At 48.1% G+C, this 21,491-nt stretch overlaps 2 protein-coding genes and 1 pseudogene across 2 annotated transcripts; all 3 read left to right on the forward strand.

The window, feature by feature from the left end:
- LOC143639848 (E3 ubiquitin-protein ligase TRIM58-like) overlaps positions 1-21,491 on the forward strand; it is a 305,237-nt pseudogene that overhangs the window by 70,097 nt on the left and 213,649 nt on the right.
- LOC143390329 (olfactory receptor 2G3-like) lies at positions 5,970-6,914 on the forward strand. The gene has a single exon (XM_076842769.2). It carries the CDS (start codon positions 5,970-5,972, stop codon positions 6,912-6,914), a length of 945 nt encoding a protein of 314 aa, XP_076698884.2.
- On the forward strand, positions 12,922-16,806 carry LOC143390331 (olfactory receptor 14L1-like). The gene is made up of 2 exons (XM_076842770.2): positions 12,922-12,958; positions 15,830-16,806. Exons 1-2 carry the CDS (start codon positions 12,922-12,924, stop codon positions 16,804-16,806), a joined length of 1,014 nt encoding a protein of 337 aa, XP_076698885.2.

The raw sequence follows: 21,491 nt of genomic DNA on the forward strand, positions 1-21,491 counted from the left end.
AATAGAAGTCACAGAGACCAACCCACATGAAACAGTCATCTGATACTCAACAAAGATGTCAAAACAACTATTAGAGAAAAGATAACTTTTTTTTTAAAAAAAAGGTATAAACCCCCAGAATATGCATATAGAGAAGAATGAAAATTGAACCCCATATCTCACTCTGCACAAAAGTCAACTCAAAGTGGATCCAGGAATAAGGAATTAGACCAGAAACCCTGCTACTGGTAGAAAATTGTATAGGCTTAGGTCTCCAACACATGGCCACAGGCATTAACTTCCTTAACAAAACTCAAAAGCACAAGAAATAAAACCAACAATCAGTAAGTACTTCTGCTGTGTGTTGATGCTCCTGGTGCCCTTCTGCCTCATCCTGACCTCCTACAGTCTCATCCTGGCTGCTGTCCTCCACATGTGCTCCACAGAAGCCCACAAGAAGGCCTTTGCCACCAGCTCCTCACACGTGGCTGTGGTGGGGCTCTTTTATGGAGCAGCCATTTTTATCTACATGAGACCCAAATCCTACAGGTCAGCTCACCATGATAAGGTGGTGTCAGCCTTCTATAGCATCCTCACTCCTATGCTGAACCCCTTCATCTACAGCCTGAGGAACAGCAAAGTCAAGGGTGCCCTGAGAAAGTGTGTGGCCAGTGTGTGGCCATGACACTTTATTAATAATACACTAAGTTGTCCCAGCTTTTTGTGGTTGGGCAGAGTAACTGGTGGGATTTTTAGAGGGTCATTACAGGGACCCCTCCTTATGAATTAGAGACATGATCCACATTGCCCAGGAGAAACCTGGAATCACTGATGCTCTCTGTGAAAACATTGTTGACCTTAGCTGAACACTGAATGCTGTGGCCATAACTTTTGCAACTTGAGGTTCAAGAGCAAAAGTAGCACACTTTTCTTTTTCCTTCTGTGCAATTTCACATGTATATTTACTCTTAGCAAAGATCTCTGCAACCTCTGCCTATAATTCTTTTCTTTTCTCATTAAGTGGAAAGGTTCATCTTTTCAGGTCAGACTGGAGCATTGCTGTGCCAGATTCTATACTTATGGAATATGTATTTCTGGATTTTTTAATTTTAAGTTTTCAGTTTGTAGTTGATTGCAGGTAACTGAGTCTCTGGTGCACAAAACCAGAGATAAGGGAGAACTACTGGATTCCCTTGGATCTGTATATCTGCCCCGCTCCCCCCCCCCCACATTTTACTTTATCATTAAACCTGCATGTTTTAATGAGCTTTTACTCAAAAAGTGAATTCACTATTCCAGCAATTTTGGGATTATTATCTATGTTTCAACTGAGGTATACTTTTTAAGAAATACGATGCTCACAACTCAGCCTTTTCTTTCAAGCAATTTCAATAAACACTAGCCTAATAGTCTACACTGTATTCAAGAAAGGTTACAAGCACCAGCCTCCCAAGACCCTCCAACACAAGTGAAGCACCCTCAAAAACAACTATGGATCTGCTGTTTATCCCATTGTTTAGTTTGGCCTGTTCTATTCTTGTCCTTGGAACCCCATGATGAATAGTCCTACATCCTGTATTTTTCTCTCAGTTCAAAGACTCCTCTGCAACTCTGCTCTCACCAATTCTTCACCCTGTTTAATTCCTACAGGTCTTCTATTGTCTACAATGCCACAATGTGTTACCCCATGTGTTTTGGAGGATGTCTGGACCATGTTCAGTTTGGATCTATGGAAATTAAAGCTTATTTGTGAGATCAAAAGTTGTTGTTGTTGTTTTAATTACTATTATTTTGGTAGATGGATGGTGAACTTTTTCTTCACTTGTTCTCTGAAAGAGGCTATTAATTTTACATTTCCACCACCATAGTGCTCAAGATTCTCTTGCTTCCATTGTTTTAAAAAAAATGTCTGCATTTTTTTTAAAAAAATTTAGAACATCTAGTGAGTGTGTTTATAACTTTTTTGTTTTTAGCTTGGCTTTCCCTGATGGCTGTTAGAGTTCTATATTGTTTTTATTAGTTTACTGTCTGATTTTGTTTTTTATTTTGTTAACTGGATGTTATTTTCTTGGAAAGAAATAATAAAACATGTAGTCTGCCCAACGAACCCAAGGTGGTAGTTCATTCATACACCATATATGACATTTTAAATGCTATATAAAATTTAGTATAAAAGAAAAAAATGAAATTACATATTCAGTTGTTTGTTATATATTTTCAAATACTTTAATTTTCAATGACTGAAGATGAACTGTGTTTACTATTTGTGTATTTGTGTAATATATCTTCAGCCTCTTTCATTTAGTTTGAAACAATAAAATTTACATGTTGGTTATACTATGCATTTTGTTTTGTTTAGTATTTTTATATTGTGCTAGGGATGAAGCCAGTGCCTCATGAATCTTAGGCAATCACTCTACAACTGAACCACAACCCGAGTCCTAGAGTATGCCCTTTAACACAGTCTTCCTATTCCATTAGAAGAATGATGACATTGAGAATCTGAATTTTTTATAGAAACATTTTTATGCTAAAATATAAAATATTAGATGAAAAATGATGAAATAGATGATCAAAAATGAGGTTTCAGGTGATCAGATGATATGTTTTATCTTTAACTGGTGAATTTTTATAAACCTATAATAATTTTCAGATAAGACATGTGGCAAGCTTGCAAAACTATAATTTTACAAATAAAATAATTGTACCTACAATATTTATGTATTGTAACAATGTCTAGATATTATTTGTATAAAATATTATTTGTATAAATATTTTATTTGTATAAAAGCCAAGGAAAAAACTAATTAAGTACAAATTCAACTACAAGACAATGGTAACTGTTGCTCTTTCCGCTGGTTGGCAGAGTTGCCCTGGAGGAACGGTGCATCTGGGAAGTGTGCTAGGCCAGGAACCTTGGTTCTGCCCCTTAGGAGAGGCTATGAGTACCCCGTCAGCCCATGGCACAGCTCTCTGCCTGCGGTGGCCGGAGGCTGTCCTGGGCTGGTGCCATAGTGCAGGGTGTGGAGCCAGCTTGTGGACGAAACCCCACATGAGGTTGTGGGCACAGGCATCCTCTAGGGTGTGGTGGGCAGGCCCCAGAGAGCTGCTCTCCCACACCAGGCCGGCAGCACAGCAGTGCCCTGAGACTGAAGGGTCATGGGGAGAGTTGGTGTCCCTGGCTGGTCATGCATGTCCCTGTCTTGCCAGCTCTGTCCTGAGCATTCCTGTCACCTGATGCTTCGGGCACAGGTGTTCCTTGTGCCTTTCCCAAGGCCGCCTTGTAGATGCAGCAAGGGAATCTCAAGGACAGGTGCCCGTCTTTGAGTGGGTGGTCAGCACCTGTGTAAGCCCAGCCCTTCTTCCCCTCTTGAGTCCCCCCAGGGGCAGCTTCTCACCACACCTGGCATGCACAGGGCTCCCTAGGAGGAGGGCGGGAGGGGAGGCTCCTGCTCCCTCTCAGAGCTTCCTTACGGCCCCACAGCAAGTGAATAAAGGCTTCGCTGCAATTTTATTTGGGTCCCTGTTGCTCTCTCTGGCGTCTCCAGCACCTCCCCACCCAGCCATTCCTGAGGTTGCCCACTTCCTGTTTTCCTCGATGTCCAGAAAGGCCCAGTGACTGTGCGACCCAGGACACTGGGAAAGTGCAGCCAGCCTCTCGCAGCACGCTGACCCCTTAGCGCACACTAGACATCCATCAAGTCTTGGTAAATAGGGCCCCTCCCTTTCCAGGCAGCCTACAGTGTTTGCAGGTTTTCATGAGGTCAGTGGCGTCTGGATTTGGGGTAGACACAATTTAAGGATACAGGAGGCATAAAATGCATCTTACGAGGTTGGGGAGCCGGGACAGGGATGGGCAGGGCCAGAGCCAGGAGGACCTTGTCTCCTGAGATCCAGGATCTTGCAGTCACTCTCCCTGTGGGTGTCACAGGCAGCAGGTGAGAGAAGGTGCAGCCACGTGGGGGGCAGCCAGTGTGGGGGGCTGCAGGGTGCAGGGCTGCCCAGAGGTGCAGGAACGTGAAGGGGCCACTCCACCCTGAAGAAGGGGCCACTCCACCCTGGAGAACGAGGTTCTTCAGCTCACAGGAGCGTGTTACTAGCTGCATCTCTTTCCTCCGTCTGTGCAGTGCCAGGCTCTATACCAGCTTTGGCACAGCCGCTAGTGTGTCCAGGTTCTTAAACCAGGTCCTTTGCAGTCTCTTGGCAATCTTTCTTTTTCTCCCTTATCCTTCTGCATGAGCAGAAGGCTCTCTTCCAGAGGCACCCAAAGCCAGGTCCTCTGCAAGCCTCTCATGGGTTTGTGTGGGTGGTGTTGGCGGACATCTCGGCCAGCTTCTGCAGGCCTCCGGGGGTCCTCTGCCTGGCTCCCATGTTTAGTGTACAGATCCTCCACTAGGAATAGGCTGAGAATGTCTGAGAGTCCTGGAAGCCGTACTTAGCACGGCCCGGGCCAGGACGCCCTTGCTTCTGCTTGCCGTGCAGGGAGCAAATCTGCACCCAGGCGCATCCCTTTCTCAGAACCTGCGCTGAGCTCCGGGTGTGGGTACACAGCAGGTGTCACCGGCTGATGGGTTGTGACATGAATTTGAATTGGGAGTGGTGGCCAATCAGACAATTTTTCAGAATGAAAATTGTATTCTGTTATTTAACATCTCCCTCCTTTTCTCATCTGAAAACAAAATGCAGACTTGTCCTGTGCCATTGGTTTATCCCCCTCTCCATTGGAAACCAGCTTAGGTTTATTTGGGCATTTTTCACTCCACGGTCCCGGTCAGGGAAGAGTGTCATTCAGGTGGTTCTCGGTCTGTGTCCACCCTGAGCCTGATACCTCATGAGGACCACCGCACTGTTCTGCAGTCAGCCTTACATGGTGTCTTTGTGTCAGTGCCATCCGAGAAGGAAGCCTTCGGCTCTGGGAGAGTCTCAGGCCAGCGTGGAGGTGGGAGCTGGAAGTGTCCCTTGGCTCAGTGGCCGTCAGGCAGACTCTGTCTGCTTTCTCTCAGGCATAGGTCTTTGTGAACCTTTCACAAAGGGGGCTTCTGCACCCCTGTCCAACTCTCTCTCATGACCTCGGGCTCCTTGGCCTCTCTCATATGAGTTTTGTATTTCCTTAAAATTTAATTGGTGGGGCTGGGGATGTGGCTCAAGCGGTAGTGTGCTCGCCTGGCATGCGCAGGGCGCTGGGTTCGATCCTCAACACCACATGAAAACAAAAATAAGGATATTATGTCCAATGAAAAAACTAAAAAAATAATAAATAAATATTAAAAAAATTCTCTGTCTCTCTAAAAAAAAATTAATTGGTGTTTTGCTCCAGTCAAGTTAAGGACTTTTAATAGATTTGTGTAAGTACTCTTTTAAGTGAATTTTAAAAGAATGATATAATGCATTTTAACTCTTTACTAGTAACATATATATTATTTTTCAGTATTTCTCTTTTTTTGACCTTTGAAGACTTTTAACCAAATTTTCTAAATAATACCTAAATAAATAAAGTACATTTTTAACAATGATCTTCATCTTTGGCATTCAGTTATGTAAGTGTTCAATCTGGTTTTGTCTCCTGGACTGTGAAGAGAAGGGCACAAACGGAGTATGAGCACGTGTGGGGGCGGCCAAGAAGGGGCACTCGTTCCAACCCCCACCTGCGCCTGTGATCAGGTTTTCGTGAAGATTTTCGCCAGTGGCTGGCACAACGCAGAGGCCCGTCACCCCTTCATCTGAAGAAAGCCTGTTTTCGTGGCAGTCACGGCACAGTCTTTACATACAGGCAAACACCCACTCCGTCTCTGGTCATCAATCACCAGCTCCAAAGCTGAAGGCGTCTGTGGTTTCCCACAGACAGTCAGTGGGCTGGAGGGAGAGGCTGTTGACCTCCAGGGCCAGCAGCACAGAGGGCTGGGTCTGCTGACCCCTTGGGCTCTCACAGGGCCTAGGCCCACCCTCTTGGGTCTCCTCCTTCCCTCTGCAGGGGCAGCTCCCTGGGAGGCATGGGCTGGGCCAATGGGAGCTCCCCCACGGGGTTCATTCTGCTGGGCTTCTCCGCCCACCCCCGCCTGGAGGTTGTGCTCTTCGTGTTTGTCCTGTTCTTCTACCTCCTGACCCTGCTGGGAAACTTCGCCGTCATGGCCGTCTCGTACCTGGACCCCGCTCTCCACACCCCCATGTACTTCTTCCTCAGCAACCTCTCCTTGCTGGACGTCTGCTTCACCACCAGCCTGGCGCCCCAGACCTTGGTGAACCTGCGAGGACCAGCAAAGACCATCACCTACGGCGGCTGCGTGGTGCAGCTGTACGTGTCCCTGGCTCTGGGCTCCACCGAGTGTATCCTCCAGGCTGTCATGGCCCTGGATCACTATGAACCTGTCTGCAGACCCCTGCACTATGTGGTCATCATGAGCCCGAGGGTGTGCCAGCAGCTGGCCTCCACCTCCTGGCTCAGTGGGCTGGCTAACTCCCTGATCCATGCCACCTTCACCCTGCAGCTGCCGCTCTGCGGCAACCACAGGCTGGACCACTTCATCTGTGAGGTGCCGGCGCTCCTCAAGCTGGCCTGCGTGGACACCACTGTGAACGAGCTGGTGCTCTTTCTCGTGAGCATCCTGTTCCTCCTGATCTCACCTGTGCTCATCCTCATTTCCTACGGCTTCATCACTCGAGCGGTGCTGAGGATCAGGTCTTCCGAGGCCAGGTACAAAGCCTTCAGCACCTGCTCCTCCCACCTCACAGTGGTGGTCATTTTCTACGGCACCATCATCTACATGTACCTGCAGCCTAGTGACAGTTATGCCCAGGACCAGGGCAAGTTCATCTCCCTCTTCTACACCATGCTGACCCCCACCTTGAACCCCCTTATCTACACCTTACGGAATAAGGATGTGAAGGGGGCGCTGAGAAAGCTCCTCTCAGGAAAACTGTGTCCCCTGTGGACATGATGTGCCAGGAGCTGCCTGGGGATCCACACCAGCCTCTGCCAGCCAAGCCCAAGCCCCACACTCCACGCCCACAAAACTGCCCCTGCCTCTGTCCTCATGAGGGTTCACGAGGACTGAGCTGTCACGTATTCGCTGGGCCAAGAGCTGAGCCGAGGGAAAAAGAGCATGCTTGAGGTCCCTACTCACCCCTGATCTGCAGATCAGTGGGTATTGTTCAGCCCTTCCTCTCCGTCAGTTCTTTCTTATCTCAGACGCATGTCAAGATTCCCAGAAGGGTCAGAGGAATAAAACGTGTCAGGTGTTTTTTCATGACCTGGTGCATCTCCTTCCTGGTCTGAAGGTCCCAGCACACATGGTAGACACAAGTATTTTGAAAGAAAATGTGATCTAATACTGCTGTTCTGACCATCTCATGATTTAATCAGTAAGACTAAGGAGAGCTCAAACAATAGCATTTTCTCTTGTGAAAAGCAGCTTTATTGAAGAGTGACTGATATGCAGAAGGTGTAAATATCTAACGTGTACAACTGAATGAGCTGTCTCCTAAGCAGACACCCTGAGAAGGTCACCACGGTCACAGTATTCAATGTGTCCACCACCTCTAGAAGTTTGCTTGTGCTTCCCTTTTGTTGTAAGAACCCAACGTGAGATCTACCCTTTCAACATTTTTGGTCCTGGGAACTGGACCCAGGGGTGCTCTACCCCTGAGCTACATCTCCAGTCCTTTTCATCTTTTGAGACAGGGTCTCAGGAAGTTGCTGAGGCTGGCCTCAAGCTTGGATCCTCCTGCTTCAGCCTCTGGAGTTGCTAGGATTGCATTGCTGGGATCACAGGTGTGGCCACAGTGCCTGGCTCCCTCTCAACATCTTGTTAAGTGTGCAGAGTAGTATTGTGCTCCTTGTGAGCTCCCTCAGCATGCATGACTGAAACTTTGCATCCGTAGAAGAGAATTCCCTGTTTTCTCCTCCTCCAGCCACACCCTGGAAGCCGCCATTCTAAGCTGCACTTGTGCATCTGGACGACTTCTGATACCTCTTGGGAGTGGAATCCTGCCCCAGCTCTCTGCAGAGCCCTTCAGGGGCATCTGCCTCCCCCTAAGTGGCAGAGTCCTCTTTACTAAAAGCCAGAATGATAGTCCATTAGGTGGATATACCTTCTCTTTCTCCCTCCCTTCTTTTCGTGTTTTAATTGACACATGTCACACAAGTGTATACACAGTGTGCTGTTTTGATATAGCTACATTTTGTGAAAAGGCGAAGTCCATGTAATTAAAATACACGCTGGGGTTGGGGTTGAGGCCCAGTGGTAGAGCACTGGCCTAGCATGCATGAGGCCTGGGTTCAATCCTCAGTACCACCAAAAAGTAAAATAAAGATATTGTGTCCACCTAAAACTAAAAAAATAAATATTAAAAAAAATAAAACCCACACTATCTAACATGTGTTTTGCTGTTTTGTGCTGAGGCTGTGTAAGATTACGTTCTTAGCAGTTTTCAAGTGTAAGATAAACTACTCTCAGGCACAATGGTGGCCCTGTGCAAAGGATCTCCTGGCCTGGGTCCTCCTGTCTGCCTGGGGCCACATCTGTGAGGCATGAGACCCCGTACCCCGTTCTGGTCTCATCTTTGTGGGTCCGACTTTCTAAGGCTCTGCAGATGCATAGATTGTGACAGGAGCTGGTGTGTATCTCGGCTCAGCCTGACAGGTCACTTCACACACCGTCACCAGGTCCCCACGCCGGGGCCAGTGGGGGACTTCCCTATTCCTCGGGGCATGACCTGCAGGGTCCGTGCTGCAGGTTCTTTTCTGGGTGTTCCGATGGCTGGTGGCTGCACCTATGGTCACTCCCTGTGGCTCAGCCGTGTACACTCCCACCAACCCTGCAGGGGTCAATCTCTCTCTTTGCTGATGTTTGCTGCCTTCTGTTTCTATACGTCTTCTGCTTGACTGGGTTTGTGATAGAAGCTCTCCATGGAGTTCTTCCACTCAGTCGTAGCATTCCTCAGCCACAGATGTCCTGTTTCTTGTTTTATGGCTCCTCTCTGTTGACATTGTCCCTGTGCTGATGTGTTATTGTCTGCTCTCGGGGCCCCTGAGACACTTCTTTGGAACAGTGGCTTGATTCACAGGTCTCTCTCTGTAGTGTCAGTGACTGGAGATGTGCTCACGAGCCCTGATGTCCCATGCCCTTTGCAGCTTTGTGCCGGACCCTCTCTTAGGACGTAGATCTGGCTTCAGTGGGGTCAGACCTCACAATTCTGCAACCGAGAGACCCCGCAGCCCCGGGCCTTTTCCAGGTAGGAGCGTGTTGCACTCTTGTCTCCCGTGTGAGGACGCTCAGGCTGGCGTCTCCCAGGGCTGAGTGGGCTAGTGTTACCTCCAGCCCCTTTCCCTGCAGCACTGTGCTGACCTCCGGGACACCACCGCGGGCTCCGTGCCTCCCCTTCCCTCCTGTGGCAGACGTCTCGGGGGCGTGATCTGTCTGCCAGCCTGGTAGAGTGCGGGGGCCATCCTGAACTGCCCATCCTTTCCAGAAGGCAGGGAAAGACCTGGAGGCCACGTGCAAGCCCCTGGGGGGAAGTATCGGGCTGCGCTGCTTCTCCCAGTCCCATAGCTGTGAACACGGCCCTCAGCCCTGCCCTCCACCAGGCAGTACTCAATCCACACAGCCCGCCAGCAACTGAGAGCTATCGGGCCATTTCTTTCCTCTCATCTGCCCCAGCACCCACATTGCTCCACTTCCCTTAGAACTGGGGAGGTGATACGGGAGCAGCCTCGCGGTGCAGGGACAGGCGGGCATGACCTGCACACCTCACTCCTCCTCCTCAGGACCTCTCAGCTCTGCTGGCCTGGGTAGAGGTGGACCCTAATGAGGTGGACTGCTCTCCCGTTAACTCCCTGGCATCACTGCTGGGTGTCTGGGGCTCTGCAGGTCTCCTGAGGTGTGTGGCCACATGTCGTGGTACATGCGGTGTGTCCCTGGGGCATAGAGCTTCTTACTCTGCCACCTTCCTGCTCACGCAGCACCCTGGTCTTTTCTTATAACTCTCATGACTCAAGGAGAGAAGTGGAGTCAGGTCTAAGGAGACCCAGCTCAAGCTGCGGAGTAGAGAAGTCTGGGTGAGACTGGGTCGCACCTGTGAACCCACAGCCTGCTCTCCACCTGTGGCCCATGGGTCTATGCAGACAGCAGCAAGTGCTTTGCTTGTACGTGTGTTGTTTGTAGGTGTGCATGCGTGTGTTGTAGTAGCTGGAGAAGAACAGGGCGACGGGGACAATGTGGCGATTGCAGAAGACAGATTTCATCAGCCGGGTAATCGGCACATGGGCTCCTGCGGTGATGGCTTTGACCTGTGAAGTGAGACACCACAGTTTGTTTTGTTTCAGACAAAGTAGTGGCCTTTCTGGGGAAGCTAATGATTTTCTCCAAAATTGGCATTAAATTATGTGTGTGACCTATTTTAAAGTTAGATTTATTAAGTGTGTCCCTGAGTGAGGAGAAACCACTTCCCAGAGCAAAACAAGGCATATCGCTCTGCAAGTACACAGAGACCCGCTTCCAGGGACACTGCCAGCAGGGCCGACCACGCCTGCAGAGCCAACCACGCCTGAAGAGCGATGGCCACAGACCCTGATCAGCCAGCGCATCTTCAACAAGGAGGGAGCAGAAGGGGCCATCACACAGGACTTCCCATTACGTCACAGCCAGCATACACGAGGCACTGTGGGGGGGACAGAGTGGCCCTCACACTCGAGGCCACATGCTGATGTTCCTCAAGTTTAAAATGGACAATTATTATGAACCTGGCTCCTGAGGGGAGGGAGGCCTGAGGCTTGGCTCTGCTGGGGTGGGCTTGACCCCTGGGTCCAGAGCTGGCTTTGAGCTTCTGTCCGTGGAGGACAGTCTGGAGGCTGTGTGTGGCTGACCTGGAGACTGCGCCACGGCCTCTGGCTTGGTGCTGGGCACTGCCCAGATAGGTCTTCTGTAACAGCCCTGAGCCCTGGTTCTGCTAGAACATGGTGCCATGGTGGATATTCTGGCACTGGGTAGGCCTAGAGCTAGTGTCCATGGCACAACAACAAACCACTGGGTGGGCCCCACCTCAGAGGCTGCTTCTGTGGGACAAAGTGGCTCCCAACAGCATGGAGTCCGGCCTGGATTGTGGGTCCATGGTGACGCTTTGGGGCAGGGGTAGGGTCACGGATTCACTTTGGTTGAGGTTGGGGGCAGGGAAGGCTGGCCTGTCACTGGCTGGGCCTGGCTACTAGATCTCTAGGTACCAGGTTGACCGTGAGGCGTGTGCACAGACAGGACCTGGAGCCACCTTGGGCTGCTCTCCCACTGGGCTGGACCTGAAGCCTGGACTACCGGGTCTGGTCTGCACTGGACGGCTGGGTAGCCTGGTGTCATGGGCTGACCTGGTGGTGGAACAGGCTCAGGACTTCAGGTAGGTCAGGGGTAGGTGTCATGAGGGACCCTCTGGTTGTGGGGTCAACCAGGAGGCATGGTCCAGGGGTCCTGGCAGAGGGCCTAGAGCTACTGGGGCCAGTCCATACATGGGGCAGCCTGGAGCTGGGCGTGTCTGCAGCCTGGCCTGCAGAGGCTGCTTGTGGTAGGGCGGGACTGGACACCAAGGCTGCAGAGTTGTCTGGACCTTGGGCCCTGGGGAAGAGCCTGGCTCTAGGTTTCCCTGGGATGAGCCTGGCACTGGGGTCTGAAGCAAGGTCCAGAGCTTCTCCTGTTCGGCAACCGTCTCCACGTGGTCCTTGTGGAGTAGGAGAGGAACCACAGGCAAGGGAAGCTGCCACCTCCCTCTCCTGCTGCACACAGGAGCCACCATCTCTCCCCCAGCTCCTCAGCCTGGTGTGATTGGGTTTTGGCACGAGTGGCTGTTCAGGTTAATATTTCTGTGAAGGGATGAGTGTTGGAAAGTCCTAATCCACAATCTTAGCAATTAAAAGAGAATTGTTCAACAAATGAGGAAATAAACTAAGCGGCTTTAAAAAGTAAGAAAGGCTAGAAACACTCCACAAAATTAATAATGTATATTTATCAGAGACTACCTGCAGAGAGATACCAAACTACAAACAGGAAAACGATGTTCCACCCATTTCCTCCACAAAGAATCAGCATTCCTAATATAAAACTAGTTCCTACATACAAATAAATATCAACTCGACTTTAAATGAGGCAATATTTAACAGCACCCCAAACAGACATCCAGTGGCCTCAGTTCTGGTGTGGGTGCAAAAGGGCATCACTCAGAGTGAGGACAGGCGCATGGACCAGAGCATCAAGGTCCACCTTTAAGATCAATTCACAGAAGATGCAAACACAAGATTAACACTCGTCCTCTCCGTACACTTATTTGACTTGAGACAGGAAGGGCTGAGGAAGGACATAGGAATAGACCCATTGGGTTGAAGTTTAGGAAGAAAATAGAGGAACAGAAATCTAGTCCCAGGATCCATGTTTGGGCTAATGTCTGTGGTCCACATATGATTTTGAAGCTTCCCTTGCTTCAGAAAAATGCTGTGTGTAATTGAACTTTGGGTGCATGCGAAGTACTATACAATCAATTTCCAGTCTTCTACCTTCTGCCACATAAAGGAGGTATTTCCCACTAGTGCTGTCCACTGGGATTAATCAAAGTTGTGCTTTGGTTTCTTTCTCCCAAAGAACATATTTTTAATGCAAGGAAACTTACCTCCATAGAGCTCAGAATCATGCAAAATTTCTCTCACTAGATCTCATTTATTGGCCAGCATTTTTTTTTTAACAAAGACCATAAACTTGGCATTGTGAGGTGAACACCAGGCATGGTGCTCACCAGGTGTGTTCCTCTAGATTAGGGAAAGATGAAGATACCTTGCTCTGACCAGGGCTGCAGCACACGGTGAGATCAAGCCATTTCTCCATTTGGCCCTGAGAGATACTCATAGAAGCTGAGGTTCCATCTCAGACAAAGGAACAGGGGTTTGGAATTTTGAACAACTGAAGTTGCTCCATGACCCAGTTCACTAGCAATCAGTCCACACCATGCAGTAAGTCTGATCCCAGAGTTGGTGAGAAAAATGATAGAAATGCTATTTTACTTCTTTATCAGTAGGTTGCACTTTTGGATTTTCACATTATCTCCTTATCTGCTGTCTAGATGGAGGACCATGAATTTTAGAATAAATATTCATTTCTTTCATTTGTATGATTGTTATTTCAGATCTTGGCATGAACAGTGTATAATTGCCCAAAGTGTGGGGCAAAAGGAGCATGGTCTTCTAGCAGTCTCTACTTATGGCTTTGAACTATTCAGCAGTAACAGTTAGGGAGAGTATGTAAGTGTGTGTGTGTGAATTCTTAAGTATGTGGCTGAATTCTTAAGCATCCTCTTCAATGAGGCAATCCCAGTGTCTTGGCCCAATCCTGGTTGGCAGAGCCCACACCTGGGTCTTCCATCTCTGTCCCCATGATCACTGTCTGGATACAGTCCTTTGAAGCCCATTTGAGTGAAGGTAGAAGTCATCTGGCCGCAGTAAGCCACAGTGAAGACAGAGCCCAGTGTGAGTTTGCTCCTCCAGCTCACAGGAGCCTTCCTCTGTGCCCTTGGCTGCGGTGTCCCTACAACATTGGGCTCATGGGCAGGTGGAGAGAGACAAGATTCCCAGGGAAAGACCCCTGGTCCATGCCCCTTGGGTTTCCTTCTGAGTGTTCTTGTGGACCTGCCCTAAGCGGCTCAGCAGTCAGTGGTTGCCCAGAGGGGAAACAGGCAGAGGAGGAGGTTGTACTGCTGAGAAGATGAGGGGATCTTTTGGATGTGCTGGAAAACTGTGGTGCCGATGGTAGCTGAGCTTTCATAAGTACACACAGGTGTTGAAACTCCTGCAGTTCTGCAGGGAGTCGGTTTGTTGTGCATACATTCTTGATCATGAACTGCTACGGGCAGAGAGTTCTATTGAGAGTGGCTTGACACACTCACAGAGACTGGGAACGTGGTCAGACGCCATTTCACTGGACTAACCCAACAAATACAGTGGGGGCCAGACACTGGAGAAGATGGTCACCGAAACTGCTCAGTGCTTCAGCCGTGCGGCCAGATGCTCAGGATTCTGCTGCTGGGTCCAGGTTGCGGATGAGAGCTGAGGGCCAGGGCATGAGAGGGAAGGCCCGTCCCAGTTGCGGCCCAGCAGCCCCTGAAGTCGGCACACCCTGATCCTCCTCCTGTTTCCACACGCTGTCTTCTAAACACCAGTCTGAAAACCAGCAAAACACCCATCAAGACCTGACCCAGGAGCAGCTCCCACCTGTCTCCAACAGCGCACGGCAAGGCCAGCATGTCCAGGACACCACCTGTGTCCCTCGTCCCCTCTTGTCCACCAGAGCAGATGCCCCCTGGTGCTGTGCTTGGTTGTGTCCTCCATTAACATGCCCCCTTCAGAGCTCAGCAGCTGCTTCTGATGAGGCATGGAGCCCCGGGAGCTGTGGTGTGCCCCTGCGTGAGGCATCAAGGGGGGCGGTGCTCTCAGTCACTGTGGGGCAGGTGCCTTCCAGGTCACCGAACCCACTCATTCCGCTGTCACCAAAGCTGAGAAGCCCTGAAGACCCCCCACCCCCCACAGCAACAAATGCACACTTCCAAATACGTCTGCTCCACAGACGGGAGCAGCCCTGCTGATTTCTCCCCACCTATGGGTACTTCTCTCTTCTGTGGATACTATCTTTGTGGTCAGATCCTTTTCTTCTCATGGTCCCCTGTAATTTTCTTTTTTTGTTTTGACTTTATAATTTTTTAGTGTGTTTTAATTAGTTATATATGATAGTAAAATGCATTCATGCACTTTGACATTTCATACATAAATGGGTTATAATTTCTCATTCTTCTGCTTGTATGTGTTGTAGAATCACATTGGTTGTGTAGTCATAATGTGCATAAGGCAGTAATGTCTGTTTCATTCTACCACCTTCCTATTCCTCCCCTCCCTTCACTCCCCTCTACCTAAGCTAGAGCAACTTTATTCTTCCCTAGTGTCCCTGCCCTTATTATAAATTAGCATCTGCATATCAGAGAAAACATTAGGCCTTAGGTTTTTTGGGGTTGTCTTATTTCACTTAGCATGATATTCTCCAGCTCCATCCATTTACTGGAAAATGCCATAATTTCATTCTTCTTTAAAGATGAGTCATATTCCATAAATATATAAACCAAATCATCCTTGAAACTCTAGCCTGCTTAGACAGAAGACAGAAATTAAAGGGATACAAATAGATAAAGAGGAACTCAAACTATCACTATTAGCCAATGACATGATTCTATATTTAGCAGATCCAAAAAAAGTACACCAGAAAACTTCTAGAACCAATCAATTAATTCAGCAAAGTAGCAGGATATAAAATCAACACCCATCAATCAAAAGCATTCCTATTCATTAGTGATGAATCTACTGAAAGAGAAATTAGGAAAACTACACCATTCACATTAGCCTAAAAAAAATTGGGAATCAATCTAACAAAAGACGCGAAAGACCTCTACAATGAAAACTACAGAACACTAAAGAAAGAAATTGAAGAAAACCTCAGAAGACGGAAAGATCTCCCATGCTCCTAGATAGGCAGAATTAATATTGTCAAAATGGCCCTACGACTTGAAGTGCTACACAGATTTAATGCAATTCCTATTAAAATCCCGTGTCATTTTCTATGTTAGTTTCATTTCTCCAGGCCCCTCAGGTCCTTCGTTGTATTTATTGAGGTTGTACTTTGTATCGAGTGTTGTGCTGTGTGGTCGAGATTTCAGGTAGCAAGATAGTTTCCACCTGTGCATTTGTGTGATCTGTCATGCAGCAGTCACCTGCCTGGCTGCTTCAGGGACGTCATTGCAGGCAGCCAGGCAGACAGAGCTGTAACCCACTCTTCTATCCTAGGAGGAAGCCGAGCAGCCGCAGGTGGGAACAGCAGCGAGGCTGTGGTGTTTCTCCTCGTGGGGTTCGCAGACTCCTGGACGGTTCAGACCACACATGCGGTCCTGTTCTTACTAGTTTACCTGGCGGCTCTCACGGGGAACCTCCTGATCATCACAGTCACCACTGTGGACATCCGCCTGCAGACCCCAATGTACTTCTTCTTAAGACAGCTGTCTTTCTTGGATTTCTGCTTTATCTCCGTCACAGTCCCCAAGTCTGTCGTCAGTTCGTTCACCCAGGACACCTCCATCTCCTTCTGGGGGTGCGCCCTGCAGGCCTTCTTCTTCATGAACTTGGCGTCCACTGAGACAGCCCTCCTAACGGTGATGTCCTATGACCACTGTGTGGCCATCTGCTGGCCCTTGCACTACAAGGTCATCATGAGCCAGCGTGCCTGTGTCAGGATGATGGCCCTGTGCTGGCTGAGTGGTGGTATCTCTGGGCTCATGCACATGGCGGCCACTTTCTCCTTGCCATTCTGTGGGTCCAGCCAAGTCCATCACTTCTTCTGTGACATTCCCCAGCTGCTCAGCCTCCTGGACTCCACAGCGATCCTCCCTGAGGTCCGAGTCATGGTCTTCGTTACCAGCCTTGTGATTTTGTGCTTCAGTCTCATTACGCTGTCCTACGGGTACATCTTTTCTACCGTCATGAGGATCCCGTCCAAGGAGGGCAGGTGGAAAACGTTTTCCACCTGTGTCCCTCACCTCGTGGTTGTGACCCTCTTCCTGGTGTCCGGCAGCATCGCCTATGTGAAGCCCGTTTCCAGCTCACCCTCCATCTCTGACCTTCTGCTGCCTGTGTTCTACACGGTGGTGCCCCCCACCCTGAATCTGGTCATCTACAGTCTGAGGAACAAGGAATTGAAGGCAGCCCTGAGAAGGCTGAGAAGGCAGTGTGGCATGGGGGCTCCACCAGGGCCTGCCCTGCGTGCCTGACTTGGTCTAGCCAGGAGCCTCGGGGTTCCCCACCGGGAGTCCCAGGGGTTGCTGAGCTTTTCTTTCTGTCTTTTTTTTTTTTTTAAATGAAATTCAGCTGTATTCTAGCAAGACTTTCCATATTTTATTTTGTTGAACCCTGGATGGCACTTAAAGTTACCTTGGACTGTGCCAAATATTAGTACTTATGGTCTTTATTCATTTTTTTATGTGTTATTTTCCTAAGATTTCATAATTAATATTTTACTCATTAACATATCAACTATCACAAAATAAAAGTGTACTATAAATTAAGTATGTATAAATAAATATATTAATCACAGTAGAACAAGATCACAAGTATTAAAATGAACCAGATGGGAAACGAAGCAAAGCTGGTGTACTCAAAATGTTTTAGATGTGAGAAGGTGTGATCAGGCAGACCAAAGCCTCAGGGGCCGTCATCATAGTGAATTGAGGGCACATCCATCAGGAGGAGCCCAAGGTATACGATTTGCTCAGGAAAAATGGCAGAAGGAAACGTCCACGTTGGCTTGTTTTAATGACACAGCATTGGGCTCATGGACCCTAACCATCCCCTCCCAGGGGAGGCACCAGCTGAAAGGTGTGTGAATGTCTACAAATGTGCACGAGCCAGGGGCACCGTTCCCTCTGTGAGTCCATGCTTAAGTGCCCCTGTGAAGGGCATCATGACCTTGCTATCCATGTTTAAAATTTCTTTAAGTTTTATTTCTACTGGACAAATGAAAGTTGCATGCATTTTTGGAGCCTAGTGTGAAGTTTTGACTAGTTTGCAACGTAGAATGGTAAATCAGGCTCATGTTTCCATCACCTCAAATAGTTAACTTTTCTTTCTGGTGAGAATGTTTAAATTCTCTTTTAGCTGTTTTGGAACATAAAATGCAGCATTAGCTGTGGTCACAGTGCAGTGAGAGGTCACCAGAAGCTCTTCCTCCTGCCTACCACACATGGCACCTCTGACCCGCATCTCCTTCCCTGGTCCACCTCCCTGCCAGCCTGGTCCTCACCCTCACTCTCCTGCTCACTTGGTGGGCAAGTGTTCAGAGCCATGCATGAGTTGGGTCAGTCCTGTTCCTCATGCTGGGCCTGTTCCAGTTGGCAGCTGTCCTCGGTAGGAGCTGTGTTTAGAGGGGAAACGGTGACTGCTAAACCTTGTCTCAAGAGAAAAGAAAACTCTAAAGCCTTTGACTGACCTCTCCACCCCCAGGAGCGGAAAAAGAAAAATACACCATGTGTAAACCAGCAGGAAAGACAGATGATAAAAGTGATGGCAGAAATTGATAAAAGATATTAAGAAATAAGCATGATGGGCAACACTGGAAGCTGTTCCTATAATAAATTTAAAAATTGACAAACTTCTTTAGGTCACCTAGAAAAACTGAAGGAAGACTTGTATTAATAAAGTCAGGAATGAAAGAGGAGAAACAGATACAGAACTCACAGCAGATAATTTTAAAAGTAGCTCTACAGAAAAGCTGTGAACTGCTGTGTGCTGAGTGGTATTCCCTCAACAGAGTGCTGGGGTTTCTGCCGCCTCAGAAGATGGCTTCATCTGGGAACAGGGTCACAGCAGGTTAAGTAAGATGGGTTTGTTGTTGTGGTTAAGATGGAGACCCAGCCAGAGCCACAGGAGGGAAGGACACATTGTCCTCCAGGTGGGAGAGGGAGAACCAAGTTGCCCTGATGGCAGATGCCGTGATGCTATGCACAGAAATCCTGAGACTCTACCCAAAGCCTGTTAAAACACATCCAGGAAAGCCACAGCACACAAAACCACATGCAAAACCCAGCAACGTCTCTAACAACAAAACCAGGGGAAGGGACTTCAGATAACTCCACTTATAATAACGTGAAAGAAAAGAGACTACGTAAATTTCACAAAGTGGGGGGAAGATCTGTGCTCTGAAAATTGCAATCATTAATGAATAAACTAAATAGACACCAGCAAATGGAGAGAGAACTTGTGCTCAGGGACTGGAAGCACCAGTATCACTAATTGGCCCTGCTGCCTAAATGACCTGAGGTTAATGGAATCCCTGTGCATTGGAATTTCCATACAGAGACTCCATTGCAATTTTTCATAGCAATAGAAGAAAATCCTAAAATTCACCTAGAACCACAAAATACTGACTAGCCCTAAGCTGCAGGTGTCATATTCATGGCTTCAAAATATATTACAAAACTAGAGTTATGTAAGCATCGTGGTACCATTATAGCAACAGCCATGCAGCCCAAGGGACCACAGTCGAGAGCCCTAACATAGATCCTCATGTCAGGACTCGCTGGCCTGTGACAGGACTCTCAGGAGCACACAGTGGACAAAGGAGCTCCTAAGCTGAGGGAACATTATGCTGCCAGGTCTCCTGGGGGAGCAGGGAGATGCTGTTCAGAGGGTGCAGGTCTTCAGGCAGGAGGAAAGTTCTAGCCTCTGGTGCATGCAACATGCCAACTGCAGGATGTGTTTTGTACTTGAAATGTGTTGGGACGAGGGTCTGACATCTTCTCCTCAGACCCACATGTGCAAGGTCACCATGATGTGATACGCATGTTGACCAGACTAACAGGTGTCATTCAATTCTCATGTTGCATATGTGCATCAAACTCCGTCCTGCTCATCTTAAATGTGTATGATCTTTCTGTCAGTAATAATATATCAATAAAGGTTGAAAAATACAAACATATCATGCAATCTTCAGTCTGTTGTCCTCTTTGAGAACCTTGGTGGCCACATATTGAGGCTACTTCACAAGGTGGTGGAAACATGGCTCAGGAGTCCAGCTGGGAGAGACTCCACCAACCACCTCTGAATGTGTCTTGTATTGGTCATGAGGCCTCTGAGTGGCAGGGATTGTGTGTCTGTAACACATCCTACAGGGCTCTGACATCACCATACTTGATGTATTTCCAATGCTTTGCTCTGCTTTTTACCCCTTCAAAGGACAGTTAAAACTGTGGAAACCAGGGCTCAGGAAGGCATTAATCTGCCTGCAGACTGCACAGCTAGTTCTGAATCTGACAGAGGCCAATGTGTGGTTTCTAAAGCCAGTCTGTGCTCTCTGCATTGGGAGATGCCAGTGTTGCAAGGATGTTTACCTGTGTCTCCATGTTTTCCAGGGCAACATACATTTATAATCATGCTGTATAATTACATTTTCTGTATATTTTAAAATTGTTTTACTGTGGATATCCACACTACTTGTCGAATAGATTTTTGCCTGTAAATTCTTTGTTGTCTTGCCAACAGAGGCATATGTGTGTGTGTGGTCCTCAGTCTGCCATGTGCCATTGGGTCTGTTTATCTGCTGATTTCACAAGACTGGGATACCACAGCTGCATGACAAGGCTTCCAGTTAGAATATGTCAGGTCACTTCATTTTCTTACTGTTTTGGATGTTCTGCAGGGATTTCCAAGTTCATTGATGATCAGCTTGTCACTTTCTCTAAGTGATTGTTGGAATATCTCGTTTGGAATTCCTGGAGAACTGGACTCTAAACATAGTGAGCTCACAGTGGTGACCAGCGTGACAGGTCTTTCCATCTGTGTACGTCATCTTCAATATCTCTCAGCCGTGTTTACAAGTGTTCACTGAAGCAACAATGTTTAATTTGCAAATGTTGTGGAGTTTTTCTGATCTCCGGATACTGATTTCTGATTTAATATTGTTACTGCCAGAGAGAATGTTCTACAAATGATCCATAATTTTAAATGGATTAAAACATGATTTATGGCCTACCACAGGGTCTGTTTTGGCAAATACTCTATTTTCATGAAAGACTGCGTTTTCATGATTATACCTGGCGTTCTCTTATTGGTTAAGTCCCGTCATCAGTGATATTTAAACTTCTGTGATGTGAGTGACTTCGTGGATCTACCACGTAGGAGAAGAGGGCAAAACCTTTCAACAAGGGCAGCTGTGTTTACCTTCAGTCTGGGGAACTTTGACAACAGGCAAGGCACACTTGAGGCTGTTTTATATTCCTCATGAACTATGTCTAGTGTCATTATAAACTTGTCCTGTGAGGCACAGCCCATCTCCGTAGGCTGGCTCTTTTCCTTCAGCTGGCCTCTTTGGCCCTCTACTCATTGAAAGTCCACCCCTCTTTACGTGCCTGGCCACACATTCCCTTTATCATCTCCTGTCTTACAATGTCTTTGCTGTTCTTTGACTCGGCGAGGAGCTGCATCCCACAAGGACTTCTGTAGGTGACAGAAAGGGAGCGTGTGTGTTATATGTGGCTCCCTGGAGTTCATGATGTACATGTGAGTGTGTGTTAATGTGACTGACACTCCCTCGGTGTCTGTGTGGTCTGGTTCCAGGGCCCCTGGGGATGTCATGCCCAGGATGCTCAGTCCTCTGCCCAATGGGCCACAGCCGAAGCACTTATAGGTGCTCTGTGTAAACCTTCCCTGGATACAGAGAGTTGTCTGCCCACTGACCATGCTTCTGACATCTGTCACTTAGACTTCTACCTCCAGCAAAAGCATCCCTCAAAAAATAAAAGAGGAGTTAAGCCTCTCCCATCTCTGGGTTGCTCAAGATTCCTAAGACACTGGAAATGCCATGTCCAAGTTCAGAACTCAGGAGCTGCTTCTGAGGTGGCACTGAGCCCCGGGAGCCTGTGGTGTGCCCCTTGGTAAGGCATGGAGGAATTTGGTGCTCTCT

This window comes from Callospermophilus lateralis, assembly GCF_048772815.1.
Source record: "Callospermophilus lateralis isolate mCalLat2 chromosome 5 unlocalized genomic scaffold, mCalLat2.hap1 SUPER_5_unloc_2, whole genome shotgun sequence".
Taxonomy (NCBI): Eukaryota; Metazoa; Chordata; class Mammalia; order Rodentia; family Sciuridae; genus Callospermophilus; species Callospermophilus lateralis.

What these genes read in the sequence shown, in the direction of transcription:
- LOC143390329 (XM_076842769.2), top strand. Translation starts at nt 5,970, where the DNA reads ATGGGCTGGGCCAATGGGAGCTCCCCCACGGGGTTCATTCTGCTGGGC.
- LOC143390331 (XM_076842770.2), top strand. Translation starts at nt 12,922, where the DNA reads ATGACCCAGTTCACTAGCAATCAGTCCACACCATGCA. An exon ending in CAATCAGTCCACACCATGCA is followed by an intron (nt 12,959 to 15,829) that starts GTAAGTCTGATC and finishes CTTCTATCCTAG; the next exon opens with GAGGAAGCCGAGCAGCCGCA.